This window comes from Neovison vison, chromosome 13 (genome assembly GCF_020171115.1).
Source record: "Neovison vison isolate M4711 chromosome 13, ASM_NN_V1, whole genome shotgun sequence".
NCBI classification, from domain to species: domain Eukaryota; kingdom Metazoa; phylum Chordata; class Mammalia; order Carnivora; family Mustelidae; genus Neogale; species Neogale vison.
Genome location: NC_058103.1, coordinates 86870607 through 86894505, shown reverse-complemented (window position 1 = coordinate 86894505; position 23899 = coordinate 86870607). Strand labels below are relative to the sequence as shown.

At 52.1% G+C, this 23899-nt stretch overlaps 1 protein-coding gene across 1 annotated transcript; it reads left to right on the top strand.

Moving 5' to 3' along the window:
• The first annotated feature begins 644 nt into the window (after positions 1-644).
• DISP2 (dispatched RND transporter family member 2) lies at positions 645-17508 on the top strand. The gene is made up of 8 exons (XM_044232370.1): positions 645-757; positions 6238-6567; positions 6843-6872; positions 7006-7129; positions 7411-7526; positions 7696-7823; positions 8183-8280; positions 10265-17508. The coding sequence occupies exons 1-8, from the start codon at positions 645-647 to the stop codon at positions 13523-13525; spliced, it is 4200 nt and encodes a 1399-aa protein (XP_044088305.1). The 3' UTR covers positions 13526-17508.
• Positions 17509-23899: the final 6391 nt, after the last annotated feature.

Sequence of the window (23899 nt, the reverse complement as noted above, 5' to 3'; positions counted from 1 at the left end):
CTTTTCTCCCTCTTCCCACACCCCATACTCCCATACTCCGCACTTGAATAACAGAAGCCAGGCTCCAGGTCCGAGGGTTGCAAACCCAAGTCCAGGTCCAGACAAACGTGAAGACAAACCCAACCTCAACAGTGCCTTAGTCCCACTGAGGAGGAGGGTGTTGCTGGGCAAAGCCGAGAGAAATGTGGGACTTAAGTCGCCCAACCTCTCAACCTTTCAGTTTCCTGCACTATGAAGTGCTGGTGTGGAAGTTTCTTCCTCTTTCTGGCTGGAAGAGTGCGTTTCAAACAGGCTCTCCGCACGGTGCCTGGAGTCGCGCTTCCTGGTCCCTTAGGGGAGGATCGATGTCCCCCTGGAAAAGGCCAATGTGCGAACTACAGCCAGCCGGCCGGACTCCTAAAAGCTCTCAGACCTGGCCTGGGTAGGTCCCAGGTCTTGAAGACATCAAGCCTCCAGCGCTGGGCAGCAGGGCCGCCACAAGCCTCTGTCCCCGCCCCTCCGGTGCCGCGCCCATTGGCTGGGCTCCTTGTCGGCCCCGCCCAGCGATCTGTCCGACTGGCGCAGACGCATGCGCGGGAGCCAGCAGCCGCCGCCGCCGCCACCACTTCAGCACCAGCGCCCGGACAGCGGTGCCGCCCACGGGCATGGACGCTGGTAGCGGCGGCAGCAGCCGCGGTCCGGCTCCCGGCCCAGGTCCGGAAGGGGAACAGCGGCCCAAGGGGGAGCCCTTGGCCCCAGACGGCAGCTCCCCGGACAGGTAGGGCGGACCGCTCCGCAAACCCAGCTCGCAGACCTTCCCAACACCCCCGCCCCAGGTATCCCCGTAGCCGCCATATGTCTCCCTCATTCATTCCCCAGCCCCTCCCAGAGCCCCTTCCAGCGCCTCAGAGCAGCCGGCCCCCTGGCCACGCCCTCATTCAGCCGGGTCAATTTTCTCTCTCCCTGATACCACCTACTGCGAGTCCCCAAAGCTCTCACAGTCCCATACCTGCCCCACCCACTGTTCCTACCTTACCTCTAGTGCCGGGGTCTCCTCCGACCCTCCAGCCTCAAGAACCCCTCCCTCCAGGCCCTGCCCCCGCATCTTCTCAGTAAGCCCCAAGCCCGGGGAAACCTTAGTCTGGGTTCCAGCATGGCAGTGTGCTCGAAGGTGCGTGTGTGACATAGACGGGAGGATCCCCCAGGTGTGTGTCCTGGGGAGAGCAGACCCTCGCCGCCACGCCAGGAACTGTCTTTGTCCATCACCGTCAGTCCCCAGTCTGCCTCCATGGCCGGCTGCACACGTGTCGGCTTGAGTCCCCGCGTGTGGCGGCTACCAGCACTCACTCGCTGGAGGCGCAAGGGTGGGCAGGCTCAGGCTCAGGCCGCGGTTAGTACCATCCCTGAGGGAGTCCCAGGCTGGCAGGACAGGAGGAGCATCTTCTCACTGAGGGCCCAGATATCAGTGCCTCTCCTCCACCTTCCCCCACCGTATGTGTGAGGGAACAGCCCAGCCAGGTAACAATATGGCGCAATTTCTGTGCCCTGCCCGGTCTGCCACCCTCAGAATCCCTCCCCTGATATGACACTGTCTCCCTCTCTCTCTCCTGCCTGGACTGAAATAAGAGGCATTCTTTGGGGCCAAAAAGCAGAGATGGACATATACTGCCTTAGTTAAAATGTATGTTCTGGACCTCAGAGCAAAGAGGAGGCCCCACAAGTAGAAAAAAATGTTTTCTTCCCTTTATTGTCAACACTCAGCCTGGATAGATTTAACCACCTGTCACTCTGAAAGGCACAGAGCTTTCTTCAAGGGAGTGAGACACAGGATGGATGTGTTCCCTGGACCAGGGGGCTGCCTGGGACTATTGCCTGACCAAAAAGCCAAGGATGGACAGGGCAGGACGGGGGCCCGGGGCCAGAAGTCTCCCTAGAAGGGGCCAGAGAGTCATTTGCTGCCTTGGATATTTCATTACGGATAAGCCTTGTCTGGTCTGATCACTTCCTTTGCATGTGGGGGTCATTCCTGGGCACAAGAACCACTGGCTCTTCTTCAGCAACTCCTGGGGACCTCTGGCCTCTCTCTGAATTTCCCCAGAGACCCTGGTCACTAATCAGGCAGAGGGACATAGTTCAATTCTAGAAACAAAATATGTTCATTGCGAGCTAAGAAGTGCTCTGGAGTTAGATACAGAGTGAATAAAACAGCATGTGTGTTTAAGCACACCCATGGTTCTTTACTAATTCATTGACTACAGAGCAATTTTAAATAGTTCATTCTCTGTGTTTTTGAAATTACCTTTTTATTTTCCCAGTGGCATGACTGCTCCCTTATCCATCTTGGCCACTCTGCGGGATCACATGGAAGTCCATATGGCTCTGTGTCTGTGGGCCTGGGGGTGTCCTTAATGTGCATGTATTTACCTCTTATGAGTCTCCCAAGTGGGTGGCTCTGGGTGGGGGGCAGCTCTATCAGCCAGGCACTGCCTGATTTCACTTTGGCCTTGAGGAAGCCTGCATCAACACTTTCCATCCCCCTGCCTGCCTGCCCTAGTCACTTGGGATACAGTCCTGCCTAGGAGGTGGCTCACTCTTGTCAGAGCCATGGAACTGAGGGGGTAATAATGAAAGCCACCTGGGGAGGCAAGGCCTGGGGTGTTTAACTTGTGTTATTACTAGACCTCCTGAAAACTGAGGGCAGCAGAAGCTGGCAGAAGAAAGCTTTTATTCTCAGAAGAGTTTGGCTCTTCTCCTTGGGAGGGTTGAGACAAAGGCACAGTTCCTAGGGGAATGTGAAGGGTTTTAAATTCTGCCACATTGACAATGATGAGCACTGTCAAGAAGGATGGGATTTGGGAGAAGCTGACCTTAGGTCCCTGGAGAGGGGTGAGAGGGGTTGAGAAGAAGGGGCTGGGGTCAGGGAGACCCCAGTAGAAGCAAACCAATGGTAGAAGCTGGAATCCCCCTTGAGCAGAAGGCAGCTAAAGAAGGGTGCAGGCTTATGAACTTTGGTAGACAGGCTAGGAGGGAGTGCTCCCTCTCTTCTCCAGCACCCCCATAGTGCTAGCTAACCTTAATAAAAAAAAAATCCCCACACTCCAACTGGGGCAGGGGAAGCCTGGCTCTATGTACTCAGTGAGTGCTCTAAGACCATGGGCAGCTCAAATAGACACCCTGGCTGCCCCACCCTCCTGACCCTTGGAATGCAGGTTTGCTCTAAGGAGGGAGACCAAGGGGGGCCTGGATGGCTCAGTCAGTGGAGCATGTGACTCTTGATCTCAGGGTTTTGAGTTTGAGCCCCACATTGGGTGTAAAGATTACTTTTTTTTTTTTTTTAAGATTTTATTTGTTTGACAGAGGGATAGAAAGAGAGCATCAGTAGGCAGAAGGGCAGGCAGAGGGAGAGGGAGAAGCAAGCTCAGCAGGGAGCCTGATGTGGGGCTCGATCCCAGGACCCTGGGATCATAACCCGAGCTGAAGGCAGTCACTTAACCAACTGAGCTACCCAGGTGCCCCAGTAAAGTTTACTTTAAAAAAATAAAACCTTGGGGTGCTTGGGTGCCTCCGTTGTTTAAGGGTGTGACTCTTGATCTCAGCCCAAGTCTTTTTTTTTTTTTTTAAGATTTTATTTATTTCAGGGCACCTGGGTGGCTCAGTGGGTTAAAGCCTCTGCCTTCGGCTCAGGTCATGATCTTGGAGTCCTGGGATCGAGCCCCACATTGGGCTCTCTGCTCAGCAGGGAGCCTGCTTCCTCCTCTCTCTCTGCCTGCCTCTCTGCCCACTTGTGATCTCTGTCTGTCAAATTTTAAAAAAAAAATCTTAAAAAAAAAAAAGGCCTGCAGAATAAAAACCTTAAAGAAGAAAATGTCCACACTTATGTACCTTCCCTTTGGCCCACAGAGATGAGCCAATAAGGTCTTTTATCTGCCAGGACCTTCGTTGCTATATCTACTTTATGGGTCATTTGAGGGCTTGCTTTAGAACAGCTTTGTCAAACTCCTCTTTTTCTAAACAATGAGTTAGTTAAAAAAAAAAAAAAGGTATCAGTGATTTAAACCATGAGATCAAATGCTGATGCATCTTTCGAGTAACAAAAAGGCAAGTATGTGTAATTATATATGTAGTGAGTGTCTCAAGGTCTGAAGAGTTCTAAAACGGAGCTATATTACCTGAGGTGCCTAAAGAGGACAAATTGTGAATATAAATATACTTCTTAAGCTGCATGCTCCCCAGAGCCCTAAGTGCAAATGAGGGTGGGGGGACAAATGTGTCTTCCCTATGCCAGGCTCCGACAGGGAGCTCATGTATGTTATACCTTAATTCCTGTACCAACCCCAAGAGGGAGTGTTACCATCATACTCTCGCTCAAGACAAGGATGCCAGCACCCCAAGAATTGTGTGTCTTTCCCAAGGCCTCAGAGCTAAAGGATGGTAGAGCCAGCAGCCCACCTCCAGTGCTCCTGCATTTTCCCTTGGCATGAAGGTTGTGCTTTCCCAGACTGCTATGCCAGCCAGCCATGCTTCCAGGAGGAGCAGGAAGAGCTTGCCTCTTCTTCCCAGTTCCTCTACTTAAGTTTCCAGGCAGAACCCAGCCTCCCTGGGCAATGTCTGCTTGCCGCCAGGACAGGGACTCTGGCCTCCAGCCCCTTTGGGAGTGCAGCAGGCAGGTCTGAAAGCCACAGGTGGGTCAGCGTAAACCACACAGCTACACAATTTCTGGCAGACCTGGTGAGTCCAGTGAATGTGGGGAGGAGACAGGGCTCTGCCAGGGCTTCCTAGTCCAGAACCTCTCTGGGAGCACCCCATAGCCCTCAGGGACTCTGTTCTGCAGCCATCTACTCCTGTCCCAGGTCTGGCAGTCCTGCCACTGGGGGGCACTTCACCTCCCCGTGCACCCAGGGAGTGGGGCTGCGTCCATGCCCTGAATACTGTCCTTGTGAGTAATTCTGAAAGAAGAATCTATTGCTGACTCCTCCTTGGCACGTTCTTTGGGGGTCCCGACTCCCTCTCCCAGCCATATACACTCTTGCAAAGCAAACCTTCTGTCCTGTGCCCAAGGGTGGAGGAAGGGCAGCACTCACAGCTGCCATATCTTCTGTGACTACCCCCCCATCTAAGTTGGGCCTTCCTTTTCAGTGCTCTGTGACTTGGACTCTGGTCAACATCTCCCACCCACTATGAGTGCCTGGTAGACAAGGATGGCCTTTATTCATCCCAGCATCACCATTAGCAGCCCGTCTAGGGCTCAGTATTCACTCAACAAACATTCCCCGGGCCCCTTCCGAGTGTAAGAGATGAACAAAGGCATGAGACCCTGCTCTCCCAGAGCTCCCATTCCATCCGAGAGGCAGGCTCAAAACAGGACACTGGATAATGTCCGGTTGTGGCAAATGCTGCGAAGAAATATAAAGCAGGTGGGGGGATTGAGAGCTGGCAGGTGGTTAATTGGTTGGGGAAGGCTTCTCTAGGAAGGTGATGGTTGGACTGAGACTAAAGGGAGGCTCCGAACTATCCAGTTATCTCGTGGAGGAGACCCCAAGCTGAGGAAGGAGGAAGTTCAAAGGCTCTAAGGTGAGAACAAGATTGCAGTAGGTGCTCAATAAATGCCTGCCAAGAGAATGAACAGGTGGCTGCAGCAGAAAGAGTACAGGACTGGGGTGCCTGGGCAACTCGGTCAGTTAAGCACCTGTCTTGGGCTCAGGTCATGATCCTGAGGTCCTGGGATCAAGCCCCAAATCGGGCTCTCTGCTCAGCAGGGATCCTGCTTCCCCTGCTCTCTCTGCCTGCCTCTCTGCCTGCTTGTGATCTATCTGTCAAATAAATAAAATCTTAAAAAAGAAAAAAAGAAGAGAGGGAGGAAAGGAAGGAAGGAAGGTAGGAAGGAAGGACTGGAGCAGGACTGCAAGACAGAATGGGTTTAAGGCCTAGCTCTTGTCTCACTGAACCTATTTTCAAATATAGAACAAGGAAAGTATCCCCCCTGTAGGGTTTTGTGAGTACACAAGATCATACATGTAAAAACACAGTGTCTGGCATGTAGCAGGCTGCCAATAATGTTTTTTGAGTGCATGGACAGGTAAGTGAATGAGACAATGGACTCAAGAGATAGGTTGGGGGTATATGGATGGAGGCTGTGCTCCCCTCCCCTCTCTCCTAGGACTAATAAGAGCAACCCCAAGCCCTGTCTCCTTGTCTCAGGGCATGGGGTGGCCCAACAGCACCCCCCACCCTCATCACCCTTGTCTCCTCTCTCCCCAGGTCCCAGAGCAAGGCTGTGGCCCCGGAGACAAGCCCAGAGAAGAGCTGCTCCCTCCACAGTGGCCCGCCGGAGGATCCTTCCAGTTCTTCAGGACCCCCACCAACAACTTCCACCCTCCAGCCTGTGGGCCCGTCCAGTCCCTTAGCCCCTGCACACTTCACCTACCCCCGGGCACCGCAGGAATACCGGGGAGACAATTCCCTGCCAGGGCTTGGGGACCGAGCAGCTCTATGCTCCCACGGCTCCAGCCTCAGCCCTTCACCAGCCCCCTCACAGCGAGATGGGGCCTGGAAGCCGCCATCTGTGCAACACCATGTGGTCAGCGTCAGGTAAGGAGGGATCCAGTAGCCTGCAAGCTTCCACTGGAAGATGGGGCAGGGCTTAAAAGTAGGTTGAGCCCCCTGGGCTCTGGACTCCTTCATTAAGAGGCAGCCCAGGATGTTCCTGAGGGAGGAGGCAGCCTGGATGGAGGAGGAAGGAAGGGTTGGAGCTTGAGAGTAGAACAGCCTGAAAGGATTAATACCATCTTGCTCTGTCCCCACACCATACCTCCCACCCTGCAGGGGGGCTCTGACAAGCAAGTGTCTTTTCTTCTCTTCCACAGGCAGGAACGGACCTTCCGGATGCCAAAGAGGTAGGCCCCTGGGCCTCTGGCCCCCTCGGGGTGTCTAGGTGGGCACCGAGTCTGGCCCTGCCACCCCTTCCTGGTGACGCCTAAGCTCACACACCCAACACCAGTTCCAGTGGCTTCTCTTCCTCTTTCCCAGCTATTCCCAGCTGATTGCTGAGTGGCCAGTGGCTGTGCTGCTGCTGTGTCTGGCTGTCATCCTCGTCTGCACCCTGGCTGGACTGCTGGGGGACCAGCTACCCGACTTCTCCAAGCCCTTGCTGGTAAGAGGCTAAAGGGAGGGACAGGGACTCCCAGGCCTAGCCACCTCAGCTCAGTCTGGGGCAGAAAGTTGGAGCAACCCAGCTGGGGGTGGGATGGCACTGGACTCTTGACCCACAGAGTGAGTTGGGGGAGATGGTAAAGAGGGGATACTCTCATCCAATAATCCAGAAAAGCAGGCTGGCCTTCCTGCTCCAGGGACCCAAAGGGGTAGAGCCAAGAAGGGCCAGATGGGGCATTGCTTCTTTTGCCCACCTGATCTTCTCTGTCCCTCTCCCTGCAGGGCTTTGAGCCTCGAGACACAGACATTGGCCGCAAGCTGGTAGTGTGGAGAGCACTGCAAACACTCACGGGCCCCAGGAAGCTGCTTTCTCTTTCCCCAGACCTTGAGCAGAACAGGTACTGGGTTTCCATCTTTCCACTGTTAAAGGGAAAGGGGGAATGAGAGAGGACTTCCCAAAATCCAAGTCAGAGAGACTTGCTGGGGTCCACTGGGAAGGGGTGTCTGGCCTCCTCTGAGTCCCTACCCCTTGATGGTGCCTGGCATAGGTTTTTCTCTCTGCCTTAGTTCCAACGCCCACACCACTCTGAGCCCCACACCCTGGAGCAGTACCCAGGAGGGCTTAGTCCGGCCTCGAAGGATGGTGGAGCCCCTAGAGGACAGAGGGCAGGAGAACTTCTTCTGTGGCCCGCCTGGTAAGCAGCAACCTAGCCAGTTCCTGCCTTTAATGTTGGCCCCCATTGTACCGAGTAGAACCGGAGGGCCCATGAGAACAAATCTGGGCAGTCAGAAAAGGAAGGAGGCCAGCTGGCCATGTTCAAGTCATGGAAGTTGGTTTACAGTCGGGAGGCTGAGCTAGGCCTCAGCTGCTCCAGCCACATGAAATCAGGCTGGGTGGGGGTGGCAGGGCACAGAATTGGGCAGCCAGGCTCAGGTTTCAGACTCCTGAGAATCTGAGCCTCATATGGCCCTGGGTAAGTGTCTTCCCTCCAGCGGGCCCAGGACCTGATGCCGAAGAGCTGAACTCTGGGGTGTATTGGGGGGTGTGTTGCAGAGAAGAGCTATGCACAGCTGGTGTTCATGTCCACCTCGGCAGGCAGCCTATGGAACCTGCATGCCATCCATTCCATGTGCCGCATGGAACAGGACCAGGTGAGCTCGATGGGGAGGTGCCGTGGGTGGGAGGTGAGGCAGAGGGAGAGAAGGGACTCTTCTTGGCCTAATCCCAAGGAAATACAGCTGAGCCAGGACTGCTAGGGTGGACTAGGGAAGAGTATTCCCTGCTCAGAAAAGTCTTCCTGTCCCTGTTGAAAGGCTCCAGGTTCATGTGGGGAAAGAAGAGTTAGCTGTTCTTAGAGAAACCAAGACACAGAGACTAGCAGAGCCTGGGGATTTTCAAAAGGCCCTGAAAAGGGGCGCCTGGGTGGCTTAGTGGGTTAAAGACTCTGCCTTCAGCTCAGGTCATGATCCCAGGATCCTGGGATTGAGCCCCACATGGGGCTCTCTGCTCAGCAGGGAGCCTGCTTCCTCCTCTTTCTGTGCCTGCCTCTCTGCCTACTTGTGATCTCTCTCTGTCCAATAAATAAGTAAAATCTTAAAAAAAAAAAAAATGTCCTGAAAAGGAGCCTCAGGGGCTGTTGTGGAGGCTCCAGCCCAAGGCCTCCTCCTGATCAATCCAAGAAGTGCCAATCCAGTTCCCCTAATCCAGGGCCAGATACCACCGTAACATCTGAAGAAAGGTTTGTTGCCAAACAGTGTAAACACCATTGAATAGCCCAAGGCATCCACACAAGTGTATCTGACATACCAAAAGACACTGGTTAGGAACACGTGCCCTGGAGTCAGATTCCTGAATTCAAAGCCAGTTCTCTCTCTCTCTCTCTCTCTCTCTCTCTTTTTTTTTTTTTAAATAAGAATTTATTTATTTTTTATCTGAGAGAGAGAGAGAGCTGGGGGAGGAGCAGATGGAGAGGGACAAGCAGGCTGAGCATAAAACCTGAGCATAAAACCCCACATAGAACTGCATCCCAGGACCCCAAGATCACAACCTGAGGTGAAATCAAGAGTTGGACACTCAGCCAAATGAGCCGCTCAGGTGCCCCAAGGCCAATTCTAATACCCCCCTAGCTGTGTGATTGCAGGCACATTTCTAAACCTCTCAGTGCCTCGGACTTTGGATGTAGAAAATGGGACAAATAATGGTACTTTTCTCATAAGGATGTTGTGACAACTGAACAAGACAGATTTGCCTGGCAAATTGTAGAATAATGACTGGCAATAGAAATCTCTCAGTAGGGGTGCCTGTGTGGCTCAGTGGTTTAAGCCTCTGCCTTCGGCTCAGGTCATGATCTCAGGGTCCTGGGATCAAGCCCCACATCGGGCTCTCTGCTCAGCAGGGAGTCTGCTTCCCCCTCTCTCTCTGCCTGCCTCTCTGCCTACTTGTGATCTCTCTGTGTCTATCAAGTAAATAAATAAAATTTAAAGTTTCTTTAAAAAAAAAAAAAAAGAAAGAAATCTCTCAGTAAATGTTGCTATTGTCACCATGATCTCAGGCCCAAGGCCATATAGCCAGCTGGTAGCAAAACAGGGACTCGGATCCCCAGGCCAGTGCCTTCCAGAGCTATACCAGCTGTCATGATGTGTCGTGTTAATACCAGGTGGGAGAGAAAAGGAGGCATGAGGTCTGAAAAAGAAATAGCTCTGTCACTAAGACGGTTTAAGAGCCCAGTGGACAGAGGTAGGAGGCTACGTTTGGCACTGACCCTGACCCTGGAATGTTCTGGTTCCTACTTTTCCCCCTGTTTGCTTTCAAATCCCTGGACCCTTGACCCATCTGTGGCTGACACTGTCACTTCCACTCCTGGTTTAGGCAGAGCAGAATTGGGGTGTGCAACCTGCAGAGGCCCTTAGGGCAGGACCTCTCGGAAGGAGGCCTCGGACAGCATTCCTGAGGCTCCCCTTTGGTAGTCAAGATGTAGCCAGGAACTGAACACAGCTCTAAGATGAGCCTTGTCTGCTGGGCTGTCAGGATACCTCTCTGCCTCGGCCCTCTAGGTGAGGTGTCCCTGGACAGGGGCGGGGGAACCTGGGCCCCTGCCTTGACCCTGAGCTCTGTCCTGCCCTGTGTGCTGTACAGATCCGCTCCCATAGCCACTTTGGGGCTCTGTGCCAGCGTACGGAAGCCAACAAGTGCTGCCCCAGCTGGTCCCTGGGCAACTATGTGGCTGTGCTCTCCAACCGCTCCTCCTGCCTGGACACTACTCAAGCTGATGCAGCCCGAACACTGGCCCTTCTGCGGGCCTGTGCCATCTACTACCACCGTGGCACCCTGGTGCCCTCTTGTTTGGGCCCTGGACAGGACAAGCCAGCACACTGCACCCAGGTGCCCACCAAGTGCTCCCGGAGCAGTGCTGTCTACCAACTCCTCCATTTCCTGCTGGACAGAGACTTTCTGAGTCCCCAGACTGCCGACTACCAGGTACCCTCCCTTAAGTACAGCCTGCTCTTCCTGCCCACTCCCAAGGGTGCCTCCATGATGGGAATCTACCTGGACCGGCTCGCAGTGCCCTGGGGGCTCTCTGACAACTACACGTCCATCACTGGCATGGACCTGGGCCTCAAGCAGGAGCTGTTGAGACACTACCTGGCCCAGGACACGGTGTACCCCTTGCTGGCCCTGGTTGCCATCTTCCTCAGCATCGCCCTCTACCTGCGTTCCCTCTTCCTCACGCTCCTGGTACTGCTGGGGGTGCTGGGCTCCCTCCTAGTCGCCTTCTTTCTCTACCGGGTGGCCTTCCGCATGGCCTACTTCCCCTTCGTCAATCTGGCAGCCTTCGTCCTTCTCAGCAGCGTCTGCGCCAACCACACACTCATCTTCTTCGACCTGTGGCGCCTCAGCAAGAGCCAGCTGCCCTCGGGGGGGCTGGCGCAGCGCGTGGGCCGCACAATGCACCACTTCGGCTACCTGCTGCTGGTCTCGGGCCTGACCACAGCCGCGGCCTTCTACGCCAGCTACCTGAGCCGCCTGCCGGCCGTGCGCTGCTTTGCCCTCTACCTGGGCACGGCTGTGCTGGCGCACCTGGCGCTCACGCTGGCCTGGCTGCCCGCCTCCGCCGTGCTCCACGAGCGCTACCTGGCGCGCGCCTGTGCGTCCCGGGTGCAGGGCCCGAGGGCCGGCAGCGCGCCCCGGCGACTGGCGCTGGCGCTGCACAGAAGGCTGCGCGGTCTCCGGAGGGCGGCGGCCGGCACCTCGCGCCTGCTCTTCCAGCGCCTCCTGCCCTGTGGGGTCATCAAGTTCCGCTACATCTGGATCTGCTGGTTCGCCGCGCTGGCGGCAGGGGGCGCCTACATCGCCGGCGTCAGTCCCCGCCTGCGGCTGCCCACGCTGCCGCCACCCCGCGGCCAGGTCTTCCGGCCCAGCCACCCCTTCGAGCGCTTCGACGCAGAGTACCGCCAGCAGTTCCTGTTCGAGCGTCTTCCTCAGGGCGAGGGCGGCCATTTGCCGGTGGTGCTGGTGTGGGGCGTCCTGCCCGTGGACACCGGCGACCCGCTGGACCCTCGCAGCAACAGCTCACTGGTGAGTGACCCCACCTTCTCGGCCAGCGGCCCCGAAGCCCAGCGCTGGCTGCTGGACCTCTGCCACGGAGCTCGGAATCAGAGCTTCTTTGGCGCCCAGCCAGAGGGCTGGCCCACGCTCTGCTTCGTGGAGGCCCTCCAGCGCTGGGTGGAGAGCCCCGCTTGTGCTCGCTTGGGGCCGGGCCTCTGCTGTGGCCACTCTGCCTTCCCTTGGGCACCCCAGCTTTTCCTTCACTGCCTCAAGATGATGGCTCTGGAGCAAGGCCCCAACGGCACCCGGGACCTGGGGCCCCGCTTCAATGCCCATGGCAGCCTGGCTGCCCTGGTCCTGCAGTTCCAGACTAACGTCCAGTATAGTCCAGACTACGGCCAGGCCCACCGCTTCTACACTGAGGTTAGCCACTGGCTGGCGGCCGAGCTGGGCAGCGCACCCCCCGGCCTCCACAGGGGATGGTTTACCAGCCATCTGGAGCTCTACAGCCTGCAGCACAGCCTGAACACTGAACCAGCTGTGGTGCTGGGCCTCGCGCTGGCACTGGCCTTTGCCACGCTGCTTCTGGGCACCTGGAACGTTCCACTGAGCCTGTTCTCCGTGGCAGCTGTGGCGGGCACCGTGCTGCTCACTGTGGGGCTACTGGTTCTTCTCGAATGGCAGCTCAACACTGCCGAAGCCCTCTTTCTCTCCGCCTCTGTGGGCCTCTCGGTGGACTTCACAGTCAACTACTGCATCTCCTATCACCTGTGCCCGCACCCTGACCGCCTGAGCCGCGTGGCCTTCTCCCTGCGTCAGACCAGCTGTGCCACGGCAGTGGGGGCCGCGGCCCTGTTTGCGGCCGGGGTGCTCATGCTACCCGCAACCGTGCTGCTCTATCGCAAGCTGGGCATTGTCCTGATGATGGTCAAGTGCGTCAGCTGTGGCTTCGCCAGCTTCTTCTTCCAATCTCTGTGCTGCTTCTTTGGGCCAGAGAAGAACTGTGGGCAGATCCTCTGGCCTTGTGCCCACCTGCCTTGGGACGCTGGAACCGGAGAGTCGAGTGGTGATAAGGCAGGCCGCCCACGGGCAGGGCCAACAGGAGGGGCGCCCGGATCATGCTCGGAACAGTACGAGCTCCAGCCCCTGGCACGGCGCCGGAGCCCCAGCTTTGACACGAGCACAGCCACCAGCAAACTGTCCCACCGGCCCTCTGTGCTCTCTGAGGATCTCCAGCTGCATGATGGTCCCTGCTGCTCCCGCCCCCCACCGGCCCCTGCCTCCCCAAGGGAGCTGTTCCTGGACCACCAGTCTGTCTTCAGCCAGTGCCCAGCCCTGCAGACATCCTCCCCCTATAAGCAGGCGGGCCCCAGCCCCAAGACCCAAGGCAGGCGGGACTCCCCAGGCCAGAAGGCTGAGCCTGCGAGGGCCTCACCAAAAGTCCCTGCCCACTCTCCCAAGGCCAAGGCTGTGGAGCCTCCTGATTGCCTCTGCTCTTCAGCCAGCACCCTAGAGGGCCTCAGTGTCTCTGATGAGACCTGTCTGAGCACCTCGGAGCCCAGTGCCCGAGTTCCAGATTCTGTTGGTGCCTCCCCAGACGACCTGGATGAAACAGAGCCAACTGTACCCGAGCGAGGCCAGCTGAACGAAAAGCGGGACACCCTGTGGCTGGCGCTGAGGGAGGCCGTGTACGATCCTTCGGTGCCTGCCTCCCACCAGAGCAGCTCATCCTGGAAGGGCCGTGGGGCCCCGGGGGATGGCAGCCCTGTGGTGCTGCCCAACAGCCAGCCAGATCTGCCAGACGTTTGGCTCCGCAGGCCCAGCACCCACACTTCAGGCTACAGTAGCTGAGGGAGGCCCAGACTAGGGTGCAGAGACTGTTGGAGGCGACAAGGTGGCCCCGGACTGAAGCTCAATGGTGTCTCCCTACCTCAGCACGAAGAGGTTTCACCATCCAACTGTGGAGTTTAAACCCTGCCCCATGTGGGTCAGCCTCGGTCCAGACTGCTGCTTACTCCCCACATCTGGAAGATTCAGTGGGGTGGATCTTGGGAAAGAAAGGTCATAGGCTCGTGTCTTGTGACTTACTGATCTCTTGTCTGCCCCCCCCCCAACAACGTAATGCCAACCAGGACCTCTAGAAGGGGGAAGGCCAGATTCGTGATCCAGGTATCAGGGGGAGGCCGACCTGACCCCCAAGCCAAGCGGGTGTGAGGGACCCAGTTCCTGGGACCCTGCAGGGCACCTCACCAACCAGAAGAGCCCTGGGGAATCCCAACAGCCTCCGGGACCTCACATCTTTCAGGGGCTCTTTATCAGGACACTCCCTTCTCTTCAGGGAGCTTCTCTGGGCCAGAATTAGGCTGAGACCTCTTTCCTGAATGGCCTTACCCCCTCACACTCCCTAGGCTGATCAGGAATTTGTCAAGGCCGGGTGGAGATGGCTGCTGGCAACGAAGCAGGGGGAGGAAGGCCAGCCAGCCTCAGAGTGTCGTTCAGTTGCAGAAACAGTCCCTTGTAGGGAGCAGAAAGCGTGTGCTCCCCTGGAAACAAACAAGGACGCTTTATATCCTGTATCTTTTCCTTTACACAATGCTTAACTTGCATACCCACGTCTCCTTGGAATCTCACCATTTCACTACGGGGTAGCCTGCAATTAGCCAGATCCTTCCCCCCCAACACCCCCGGTTTATAGGTAAAGTCACTGAGAATAAGTAAGGTTAAGTGATTGATTCACAGTCTTAGAGCTCATAAGTGTGGGAGCAGGCTTCCTGCCTTGATCCACTGCTAGAATCCCCACTGTCCTCATTACCCGCCCCAGGGCATTGGCCTGTAGTTAACTTGATGGTTCACCTTGCAGGTGTTTCTGAGGATACCCCATCCCGCCCCTCTTCAGACCTCTGTCTCCAGACAGCGCTGTACTCTGAGCAAGCCCCGCTTTGTTCTACATCTGCCCCGTGCTTCCCTCCAGATCCACTGAGAACCTCCAGGCTCTGGGGCATCCTGGCGGAGCTGATTCCCCGGTTCCAGGGCATGCTTCTTCCATGGCCGCAGTGTGTGCAGAGGCAGAGGTAGTAGAGGTTGAACAGAATTCAGCAAAGGCAAGAATCAGGACGGTCCCTTTGGGGAGTGTGCGAGTCTGAAACTCTACCCCAGGTCAGGGAAACCCCAGCTTCCTATAGGCAAGTCTGTCTGGGGGCACTCAGGAGACCAAAAGGTGACTCCCCGTTCCCCAAAGCAAAGAGTCACTCTGCAAAGTTTTATGCCATGTGAGAGCTCCTGGCCCTTGAATCAAATTTACTCAAACACCTACTCTCATGTGGAACCACGAGGAGACAGAGGCCTGGAAGGGAAATTGAACACCTGCCCTTGAGGGACTCACATGCTAGCTCTTCCCTCAGGCATGGATGGGTCACTGGTGGCACCATGCAGTGTGGGCTGAGGGCCATGCCTGTCACCATTCATATTGCTGGAGGTCAGGTACCCAGGACCAGTAACCAGGATTGCTTCCCTGAAGGGAGACAACTTGAGCTGGACTTTGGAAGTCCAAGTGTCTCAGACTGGAAGGGACCTTAATGATCATTTATTCCAGCAGTTTTCAAGCTTTGTAGCCTCAGGATCCTTTCTTCAAAGAATCCTTGTGTGGAAACACAGTTACAAAAGAGATAAGAAGCAGGGACTTCTGGGGGTGGGGGTGCTGGGTGGGTGTGTACAGAGTCAGCTCAGCCTCCCTTTCTCCTGGGCTTCTTGGGGGCCCTGGGGAGCCCCACAAGCTCCCAGTAGCTCTAACAGAATGTGGTGTGAAAACCACCAATCCAGGTCGTTTTACAGATGAGTAACACAGAGAGAGGAAGGGATTCTTCTAGGGCCAGACACTCTGTGACCCAGCTAGAGGCAACTCAAGAGGTGTTTCTGTTATGTTTTGCTTTGTTTTTTTTCCTATATTCTTGAGACTTACCTCCCACCATAAGAAGCCCATGAGAAGTGGAGCAGAAATCCAAATGACACATAGGCGTTCTGGAAGCGCGAGAAGACCATGGGTGGGAATGACAGGCTACGTCATTCCTACGTCAGCTCTTCTGCAAGCTGAGAAAATCAAACCCATTTGACCCCTGACCACCAGGAAGAGGAGGCAAGGATGAGGACCTAACTTGCACCTATTCTCTGGGAGGTCTGTGGGACCACTCTGTCCTCATGTCCAAGTGGAATTCCCTGTCTCTGGCCTGGGGCTGCTCATCAGGGTCTTGGTTTCTCTGCATTGTGGACCGTGTCCTTCTGTATCACACACCCACGCCTTGAGAACCCTGGTCTCATCTGGGACAATCAGCCAGAGGGAGGACAAGGTGAGCCCTTCCTTCTGAGCATGAGCAGAAGTCTGGCCTTGACTCAAAAAAGAGACCAGCGTCTTAATTGTTTTTTCCAAGCACCTCACCAAGGCTCTTCTGCCTTGTATTGTGGGGGTGGGCAGCAGGGACCTGGACCAAATGGACCTGCTCTTCCACATCCTTTTTGTCTTGCAAAGGGAGACATGGTATCTGGGACTGGAGCTTTGAAATTTTGCCAGAACACAACCACTGAAATGTCAGAGAGAATACAGAGGGGTGGGTAGGGTGGGCATCAGGGATGTGGGCACAGCTGAGGATCCTATGCAGAGATTTCTGGGTCCCATTCTTGCAGACCACAGCCACAAAACCCAGCAGGCAGGCTGATCAACCAGAATAGCTGAGGTACAGACTGGATTTGGTCTTTATACTGCTGGGCCCCAAAGACTGGAAGACCCCAGCGGTAATCTAAAACACCACCTCACTCCCAGAGTGGCCCATACCAACGGCAGGCAACCCACATTAATGGATAATCTAGCCTGCCTCTCCAGCCCCAACTCTGAAAAGCAGGATTTAAAGTATTGTCCATTTCCTGTAAGTTTCAGCAGACCTATTTGCTTCATTACATTATCAGTGGTTACAAGGAGTATATGGCTCAGAAGCATGCTGAGGCAGGGGAAAGCCAGCTAAAGCATTCATGTTTGCTCTGTGAAATTCGAGAAATGGTTTCTTAACACCGAGACACTTTAAAATAGAACTACGTTGACACCCATTTGGGACTTAAGGTCCTTTCTCCTATTTGTGCCACAGATCCTTGAACTTCCACTCAGAGTATGAGTACGTGTGCTGTATGTTTTTAAAATGTAACTTGGTTTACTTTGTCACTATGGGAAAACCCATCCTTCCATGGCTGTGGTGCTTTGTTGACAATGATGGAGATTGGTTTGACTAGCAGACTCTTAGATTGGCACATGGCATAAGTGATACCATGATACTAAGGCAATATCCCAACCTAAGCCCGATTCTAAAAGAGACATCTTGCAAGAGATTTATAAGCCAAACTTCCTCAGCCCCATCTAACTCATTCCATTCTTCTCCCATTGCATGACAGGATAGAGAAGCGGGTGAGAGGTATCAGGAAAGAAGATGCATTGGTTTACAACCTTCACACATTTATCTGGAGAGTTTCTGATCTTTTCTTCCATGGTGGCCTTTGATAATACATATGGGCAGTGACAGCTCTCTGACACCCCATCCCATCTATCAGGACTCCATTTGCTTGGGGATAGAAAAAACAGGCATTCCTCACCCTTTCCACACACACCCTTAATCCCAGGGACAACTATAACTCAAGGTCCGGAGGTGTTTCTGCATAAGAGAAGAGAGTGTAACTCAGTTCGATGGGAAGATGAAAAACAAAGGAAAGCCACTCTGTGCTATGTAAATGATTGGTTGTCCAAAGCCACTCTGCTGAAAAGCCCTGGAAGGACCTTGATAAAGTTGTAATCATTATCAGGCTTCTGTGTGATTATTCAGTTCTGTGCCTTCTTCATTTAAGAATTCAAATTCAAGAGTGAAAGGTTGATACAGAGTGCATTTGTTTGAACTGAAAAACAGTAGCAGACTTTTATGATAGAAAGTCAGTCTGGGTGCATCCGGGTGGTTCAGTTGGTTGAGGGTCCAACTCTCGTGATCTCGGGGTCACGGGGTCAGCCTGCATAGGGCTCCATGGCCTGTGGGGAGTCTGCTTAAGATTCTATCTCTCTTGAGGCACCTGGGTGGCTTAGTCAGTTAAACATCTGCCTTCTGCTCAGGTCATAATCCCAGGGCCCTGGAATCAAATCCCACTTTGGGCTCCCTACTCAGCAGGAAGACTGCTTCTCCCTCTGCCTCTGTTGCTCTCCTTGTTTCTGCTCTCTCTGTCAAATAAATAAAATCCTTAAAAAAAGATTCCCAGGGGCACCTGGGTGGCTCAGTGGGTTAAGCCTCTGCCTTCAGCTTGGGTCATGGTCTCAGGGTGCTGAGACCAAGCCCCACATAGGGCTTTATGCTCAGCAGGGAGCCTGCTTATTTTATTAAGTTATTTTATTTAGTTATTTCATTAAAAAATAAAATCTTTGGGGCACCTGGGTGGCTCAGTGGGTTAGGCCTCTGCCTTCAGCTCAGGTCATGATCTCAGGGTCCTGGATCCTGGGATCGAGTCCTGCATCAGGCTCTCTGCTCTTTCTCTCTGTCTGCTGCTCTGCCTACTTGTGATATCTCTCTCTCTCTCTCTCTCTCTGTCAAATACATAAATAAAATCTTTAAAAAATAATAAAAAATAAAATATTTTTTAAAAAAATATTCTCTCTCCCTCTCCCTCTGCCTCTTCTCCCCCCGATCTCCCTCTAAAATAAATCTTTTTTTTTTTTAAGATTTTATTTATTTACTTGACAGAGAGAGATCACAAGTAGGCAGAGAGGTAGGCAGAGAGAGGAGGAAGCAGGCTCCCCGAGGAGCAGAGAGCCCAATGTGGGGCTTGATCTCAGAACCCTGGGATCATGACCTGAGCCAAAGGCAGAGGCTTTAACCCACTGAGCCACCCAGGCGCCCCATAAATAAATCTTTTTAAAAAAATATAGCCAAGGGGCACCTGGGTGGCTCAGTGGATTAAGCCTCCAATGATCTCAGGTCATGATCTCAGGGTCCTGGGATCGAGCCCCACATCGGGCTCTCTGCTCAGTGGGGAGCTTGCTTCCCCCTTTCTCTCCGCCTGCCTCTCTGCCTACTTGTGATCTCTCTCTCTCACTCTCTCTGTCAAATAAATAAAGTCTTTAAAAAAAAAAAGATAGTCAATCTGATTTGGCTGATGCGCACAGAGGTTTGGCTTTGCACATAGGATATACAGTGGGCATTTTCCAAAAATTGAATGATTTAAATCTGCAGCTCCATGGTTTGAACAAAAATACATTTAGAGTACATATTACAACTTCCCATTTCAGACAAGATGGAGTAGCAGAGACCAGATTTGCCCTCCTTCCAGAAACAATCAACTAAGCATAAAAACTATGAAACAACAGTTTTCAAGATGGTGGACACCAGACAACAAAGACAGTGATCCCTGAAAGACAAGAAACAGATGACATGAGCCCTATGATTGCCTTAGCTTATTGCTTTAAAGAGTTTCCAGGATGAATTGCAGGGAGGGAGAACACAGACAGGGCCATGCAGGCTCCCTGAACTGAGGACATAGCTCAGAGTTTGTGGCAATCCAAACTCTGTGCTCACAACAGAGTGCTGGTGAGAAAAAAGGTGCACAGAGAGAGAATTCTGGAAAGGGCCCCCCCCCCCGAGTATTCAGCAGAGCACTACTTATCATAGAAATGTTAGGAAATTACTTGAGACTAAGGAAAGAATCATCCGAAATAATTAGAGGGAACAGTAGCCAATATTCAGAAAGGACTGGAACAGTGACTGTTCCCATCAATCAGATTGGAAAACCTCATAATTTTATGAAGCATTGGTTGGAGTTTTTAGAAGGGTCTTGCCTTAGCAGTGGGGACACATTAGCCCCAGTTTATTTATTTCTTTTTATTAACCATAGTTGTTCATCCCATTTAATAAATTTTAAAAGCAACACCTGAAGGGATCAAACTATTTCTAGGTAATGTAACTGCATCTCAGAACAAACCTCAAGAATGTTTACAGAAGGGGTGCCTGGGTGGTTCAGTGGGTTAAAGCCTCTGCCTTAGGCTCTGGTCGTGATCCCAGGGTCCTGGGATTGAGCCCTGCATCGGGCTCTCTGCTCAGCAGGGAGCCTGCTTCCCTTCCTCTCTCTCTGCCTGCCTCTTTGCCTACTTGTGATCTCTATCTGTTAAATAAATAAATAAAATCTTTTAAAAAACGTTTACAAAAATACAAAAACAACCAGCATGCGAAAACACAAAATTTACAGTGCCTGAGGTCTAATAAAACATTAGTAGTTGTACAAATAAGCAGAAAAATGTGAACCATAGTGAGGAGGAAAACCAATTGACACCAAACGAGAAATGACACTGATGTGAGAATTAGCAAAGAGATTATTATAGCTGTATTCCATATGTTCATATAGCTAAGTAGAGACTTGGAAGATATTTTCAAAAATACACAAGTTGAACTTCCAGAGATGGAAACAAATGAATGAGATGAAAAGCCATGAGATGATTGCTTGATGAAAAGCCAATGAGATGATGGAATTAACAACAGTTTAGACACTGCAGAAAAAAAGATTAGTGAACTTGAAGTCATGAAACTAGAAATTGTCTAAAATAAAACACCAAAAGAAAAAATTTTAGAAATGAATAAAGAAGTACATAATACATAATAGGTAGAAAGTTGGCTTTTTTTAAATATTTAAAATTGGGAAAAATGCAGGCATCAACTAAAAATGGGTGAGAGGGCATATTGTTTTTGTTTAATTATATGTGAAGGTATGTGAACAAAAAAAGAGATGATCTTGAAAATGCTACTCCAGATTCCATCTTCCTTCTCCATTTGCATATGACTTTGCTCCTGTGATCATCGCCTCTCCCCCTGAAGCATCCTTTTCCTCCTCTCAGCTAGCTCATTCCCCTTAGTACATGTAACCACCAGTAGCTGCATCTTGGGGAAAACCCTTCCTTGACCCCCACAACCCAGCACCACAGTGACTGCTCACTTGCTCTACTCCATTCACAAAGTTTCTAATGTCTGCATCTGCCATCCCAACTTCCTCATCTCTCATGTACTCTTTAACCTACTCCAATGTGGCTTCCACTCAGACCCACCTCTCCACCAGAATTCTTTTTGCTGTATTTGCCAATGACTTCTTTACCAGTTATTCTCTATAGTTTACCACTCCCTCCTTTGGCAGTTTACCACTTCCTGCTCCTTGGCTTCTAAAACACCACCCTTTTTTGTTGTCTTCTTACCTCTTTATCAGTTTTTTTTGGCTGGCAGCTTTTCACTGCAACTCCTAAATGTTACTATCCCTATCCTTGGCTCCCTGTAGACTCTGTACACTTCTTCCCCGGTGATCTCACCCAATATCACAGCTTTTTTTTTTTTTCCACATACACCCAGATCTCAAGAGTAGATCTCTAACTCAGACTCCCCTTTGAGCTTGAAGCCTGTATTTCAAACTATCTACTTGACAGCTCCACTTGAATGTCTGAGAGGCATTTCAAGTTAAGTTCAAAACTAAGCTCTCAATCTCCCAGCAACATAAAATAGTGACTCTTTCCACACAGTTATTCAAGCCTGAGAATTCTCCTTAAGACTTCCTTCTCAGGGCACCTGGGGGGCTCAGCGTTCAACTCTGGGTTTTGGCTGGGGTCATGATCTCAGGGATCCCAGTTGTGGGATCGAGTCCCACTTTGGCTTTGGGCTCCATGCTCGGTGGGAGTCTGTTCAGAGAATATCTTCCTTTGCCCCTCCCCTCATTTGTGCTCTCTCTCTTTCTCTAAAATAAATAATTTTTGAGGGGCACCTGGGTGACTCGGTCAATTAAGTGTCTGCCTTCAGCTCCTGGGGTCCTGGGATAGAGTGCCACATCAGGCTTCCTATTCAGCAGGGAGCCTGCTTCCCCCTCTCCTTCTACCCCTCGCCTTTCTTGTGCTCACTTGTGCTTGCTCATGCTTGCTTATGCTCTTTCAAGTAAGCAAATAAATAAATAAACCTTAAATAATCTTTTGAAAAAAGTCCTTTCCCTTCTTCCCACATGCAGTCCAACACCGAGTCCTGAGATTCTATGTCCAAAAGCTGTCTTAAATGTGTCTGCTTCTCTTCCACCCTTGTGGTGTCTAAATGGGGTGTCTGTCCAATCGGAACGGGGCCTACAGAATGTAGGGCAATGATCAGGTGGAAGTCGGTGGCATGGGCGGTGAAAGGATTCGCCTGAGGCAAAACAAAAGAGATAGACATTTATTGAATATGCCACAAGGGAGCCATGGGGAGGACAGCAGAGGAGAGGTTGTCTGCCAGGAGAGAGTGGGTGGGAGCTGTTTTTAAAGAAGGAAGGTGAGGACAGTTTGAGACTATGGAATCTTCCCTTTTTTGGTAACTGTGCCTAGTTGTAGGAGCCCATTGGTCAGTTAGGACCTATGGAGGTTTTCAGGTGGGTTGCCTGATGGGTCCGTCTGTATTCAGCCAGGTGTTGCTGTGGGCTCTTCCTGCATCCCATCGCTCCAGCCTGTTTGCCTCAAAGCGGCCTCTGCACTCTCACTAGTACCAGCACCCTCATGGCCAAGCCACCGTCATCTCTCATGGGAATGATTGCAGCAGCCTCCCGACTATCTCTACGGTTTTGTTCTTACACCCTTCAGACCTTTCTCCATGAAGTAGTCACAGTAAGCTTTTAAAAAAATAAATTGAGGGGTGCCTGGGTGGCTCAGTGGATTAAGCCACTGCCTTCAGCTCCGGTCGTGATCTCAGTGTCCTGGGATCGAGCCCTGCGTCGAGCTCTTTGCTCAGCGGGGAGCCTGCTTCTCTCTCTCTTTGCCTGACTCTCTGCCTACTTGTGATCTCTCTCTCTGTCAAATAAATAAATAAAGTCTTTAAAAAAAAAAAAGTAAAAAATAAATTGAATAACATTCTCCTGCTCTAGTATTTCAATGACTTTCCATTACTCTTAAGATAAATATCTAATGTTGGGGCATCTGGGTGGCCCAATCGTTGGGTGTCTGCTTTCAGCTCAGGTCATGATCCCAGGGTCCTGGGAACGAGCCCCTCATTGGGCTCCCTGCTCAACGGGAAGCCTGCTTCTCTCTTTCCCACTCCCCCTTCTTGTGTGTTCTCTCTCTCTCTCGCTGTCTCTGTCCAATAAATAAATAAATAAAATCTTAAAAAAAAAAAAAAGTAAAATCTAATCTCTTCACCTTTGGTGTGCAAACCTTGCCATTTGGCTTCTTATTTCTCCAGCTTTATCTGTACTGCTTTCCTCCCATCTTTCATTCCCAACTAGTCATTCCTGCTTTGTGACTTCCCATTTTTCCTCCCTCCCCCACTGTTTATCTGATTAACTCCAGTCACCCTTTGTTTTAAGAATTTTATTTATTTGAGAGAGAGCGAGAGGGCACAACCAGGGGTGAGGAGCAGAGGGAGAGGGAAGCAGTCTCCCCACTGAGCAGGGAGCCCCATGCAGGGCTTTATCCCAGGACCCTGGGATCATGATCTTAACCGAAGGCAGACACTTAACCCACAGAGCCACTCAGGTGCCCCGGACTCTCATTAATCTTTCATTAATCAAATATCTCCTTAGATGTCTTTCCTGACTATCCAATTTCAACTGTTTCCCCAATTTTCTCTCTCATAGCACATTGTGCTTTTCCTTCATAGTTTTACTACAGTTGGTAAATATACATTTATTTGAGGTTTTTCTTAGATGTAACTAATAAGTTTGTGTGTGTGTGTGTTTTAAAAGATTTTATTTATTTATTTGACAGACAGAGATCACAAGTAGGCAGAGAGGCAGGCAGAGAGAGAGGAGGAAGCAGGCTCCCTGCAGAGCAGAGAGCCTGATGCAAGGCTCAATCCCAGAACCCTGGGATCATGACCTGAGCTGAAGGCAGAAGCTTTAACCCACTGAGCCATCCAGGTGCCCCAGTTTGTGTGTTTTTTTGTTTCCATTTTTTAGATTGTAAACTCAAGGAGGGCAAAGCTAAAGTCAGTCTGGATATTTGTTACCTCTCCTCCATCTGTCCTCTTAGAAGAATGGTCTGGCACACAGCCGGTGCTCATTAAATATTTACTGAGTGAAATGAATGAGTGCCTTAAATGCTTGAAAACCCTGACCTGTTCTCTAGGAGTAGCTCTGAATCTCTGCTTAAAATCTGGATAAGTTTTGGGACATGAGGCTGGTTCAGTCGGTAGAGCCTGGGACTCTTCATCTCCGGGTTGTGAGTCCCAG

What these genes read in the sequence shown, in the direction of transcription:
- DISP2 (XM_044232370.1), top strand. Translation starts at nt 645, where the DNA reads ATGGACGCTGGTAGCGGCGGCAGCAGCCGCGGTCCGGCTCCCGGCCCA. An exon ending in GACGGCAGCTCCCCGGACAG is followed by an intron (nt 758 to 6,237) that starts GTAGGGCGGACC and finishes CTCTCTCCCCAG; the next exon opens with GTCCCAGAGCAAGGCTGTGG. An exon ending in CCAGACCTTGAGCAGAACAG is followed by an intron (nt 7,527 to 7,695) that starts GTACTGGGTTTC and finishes TCTCTGCCTTAG; the next exon opens with TTCCAACGCCCACACCACTC.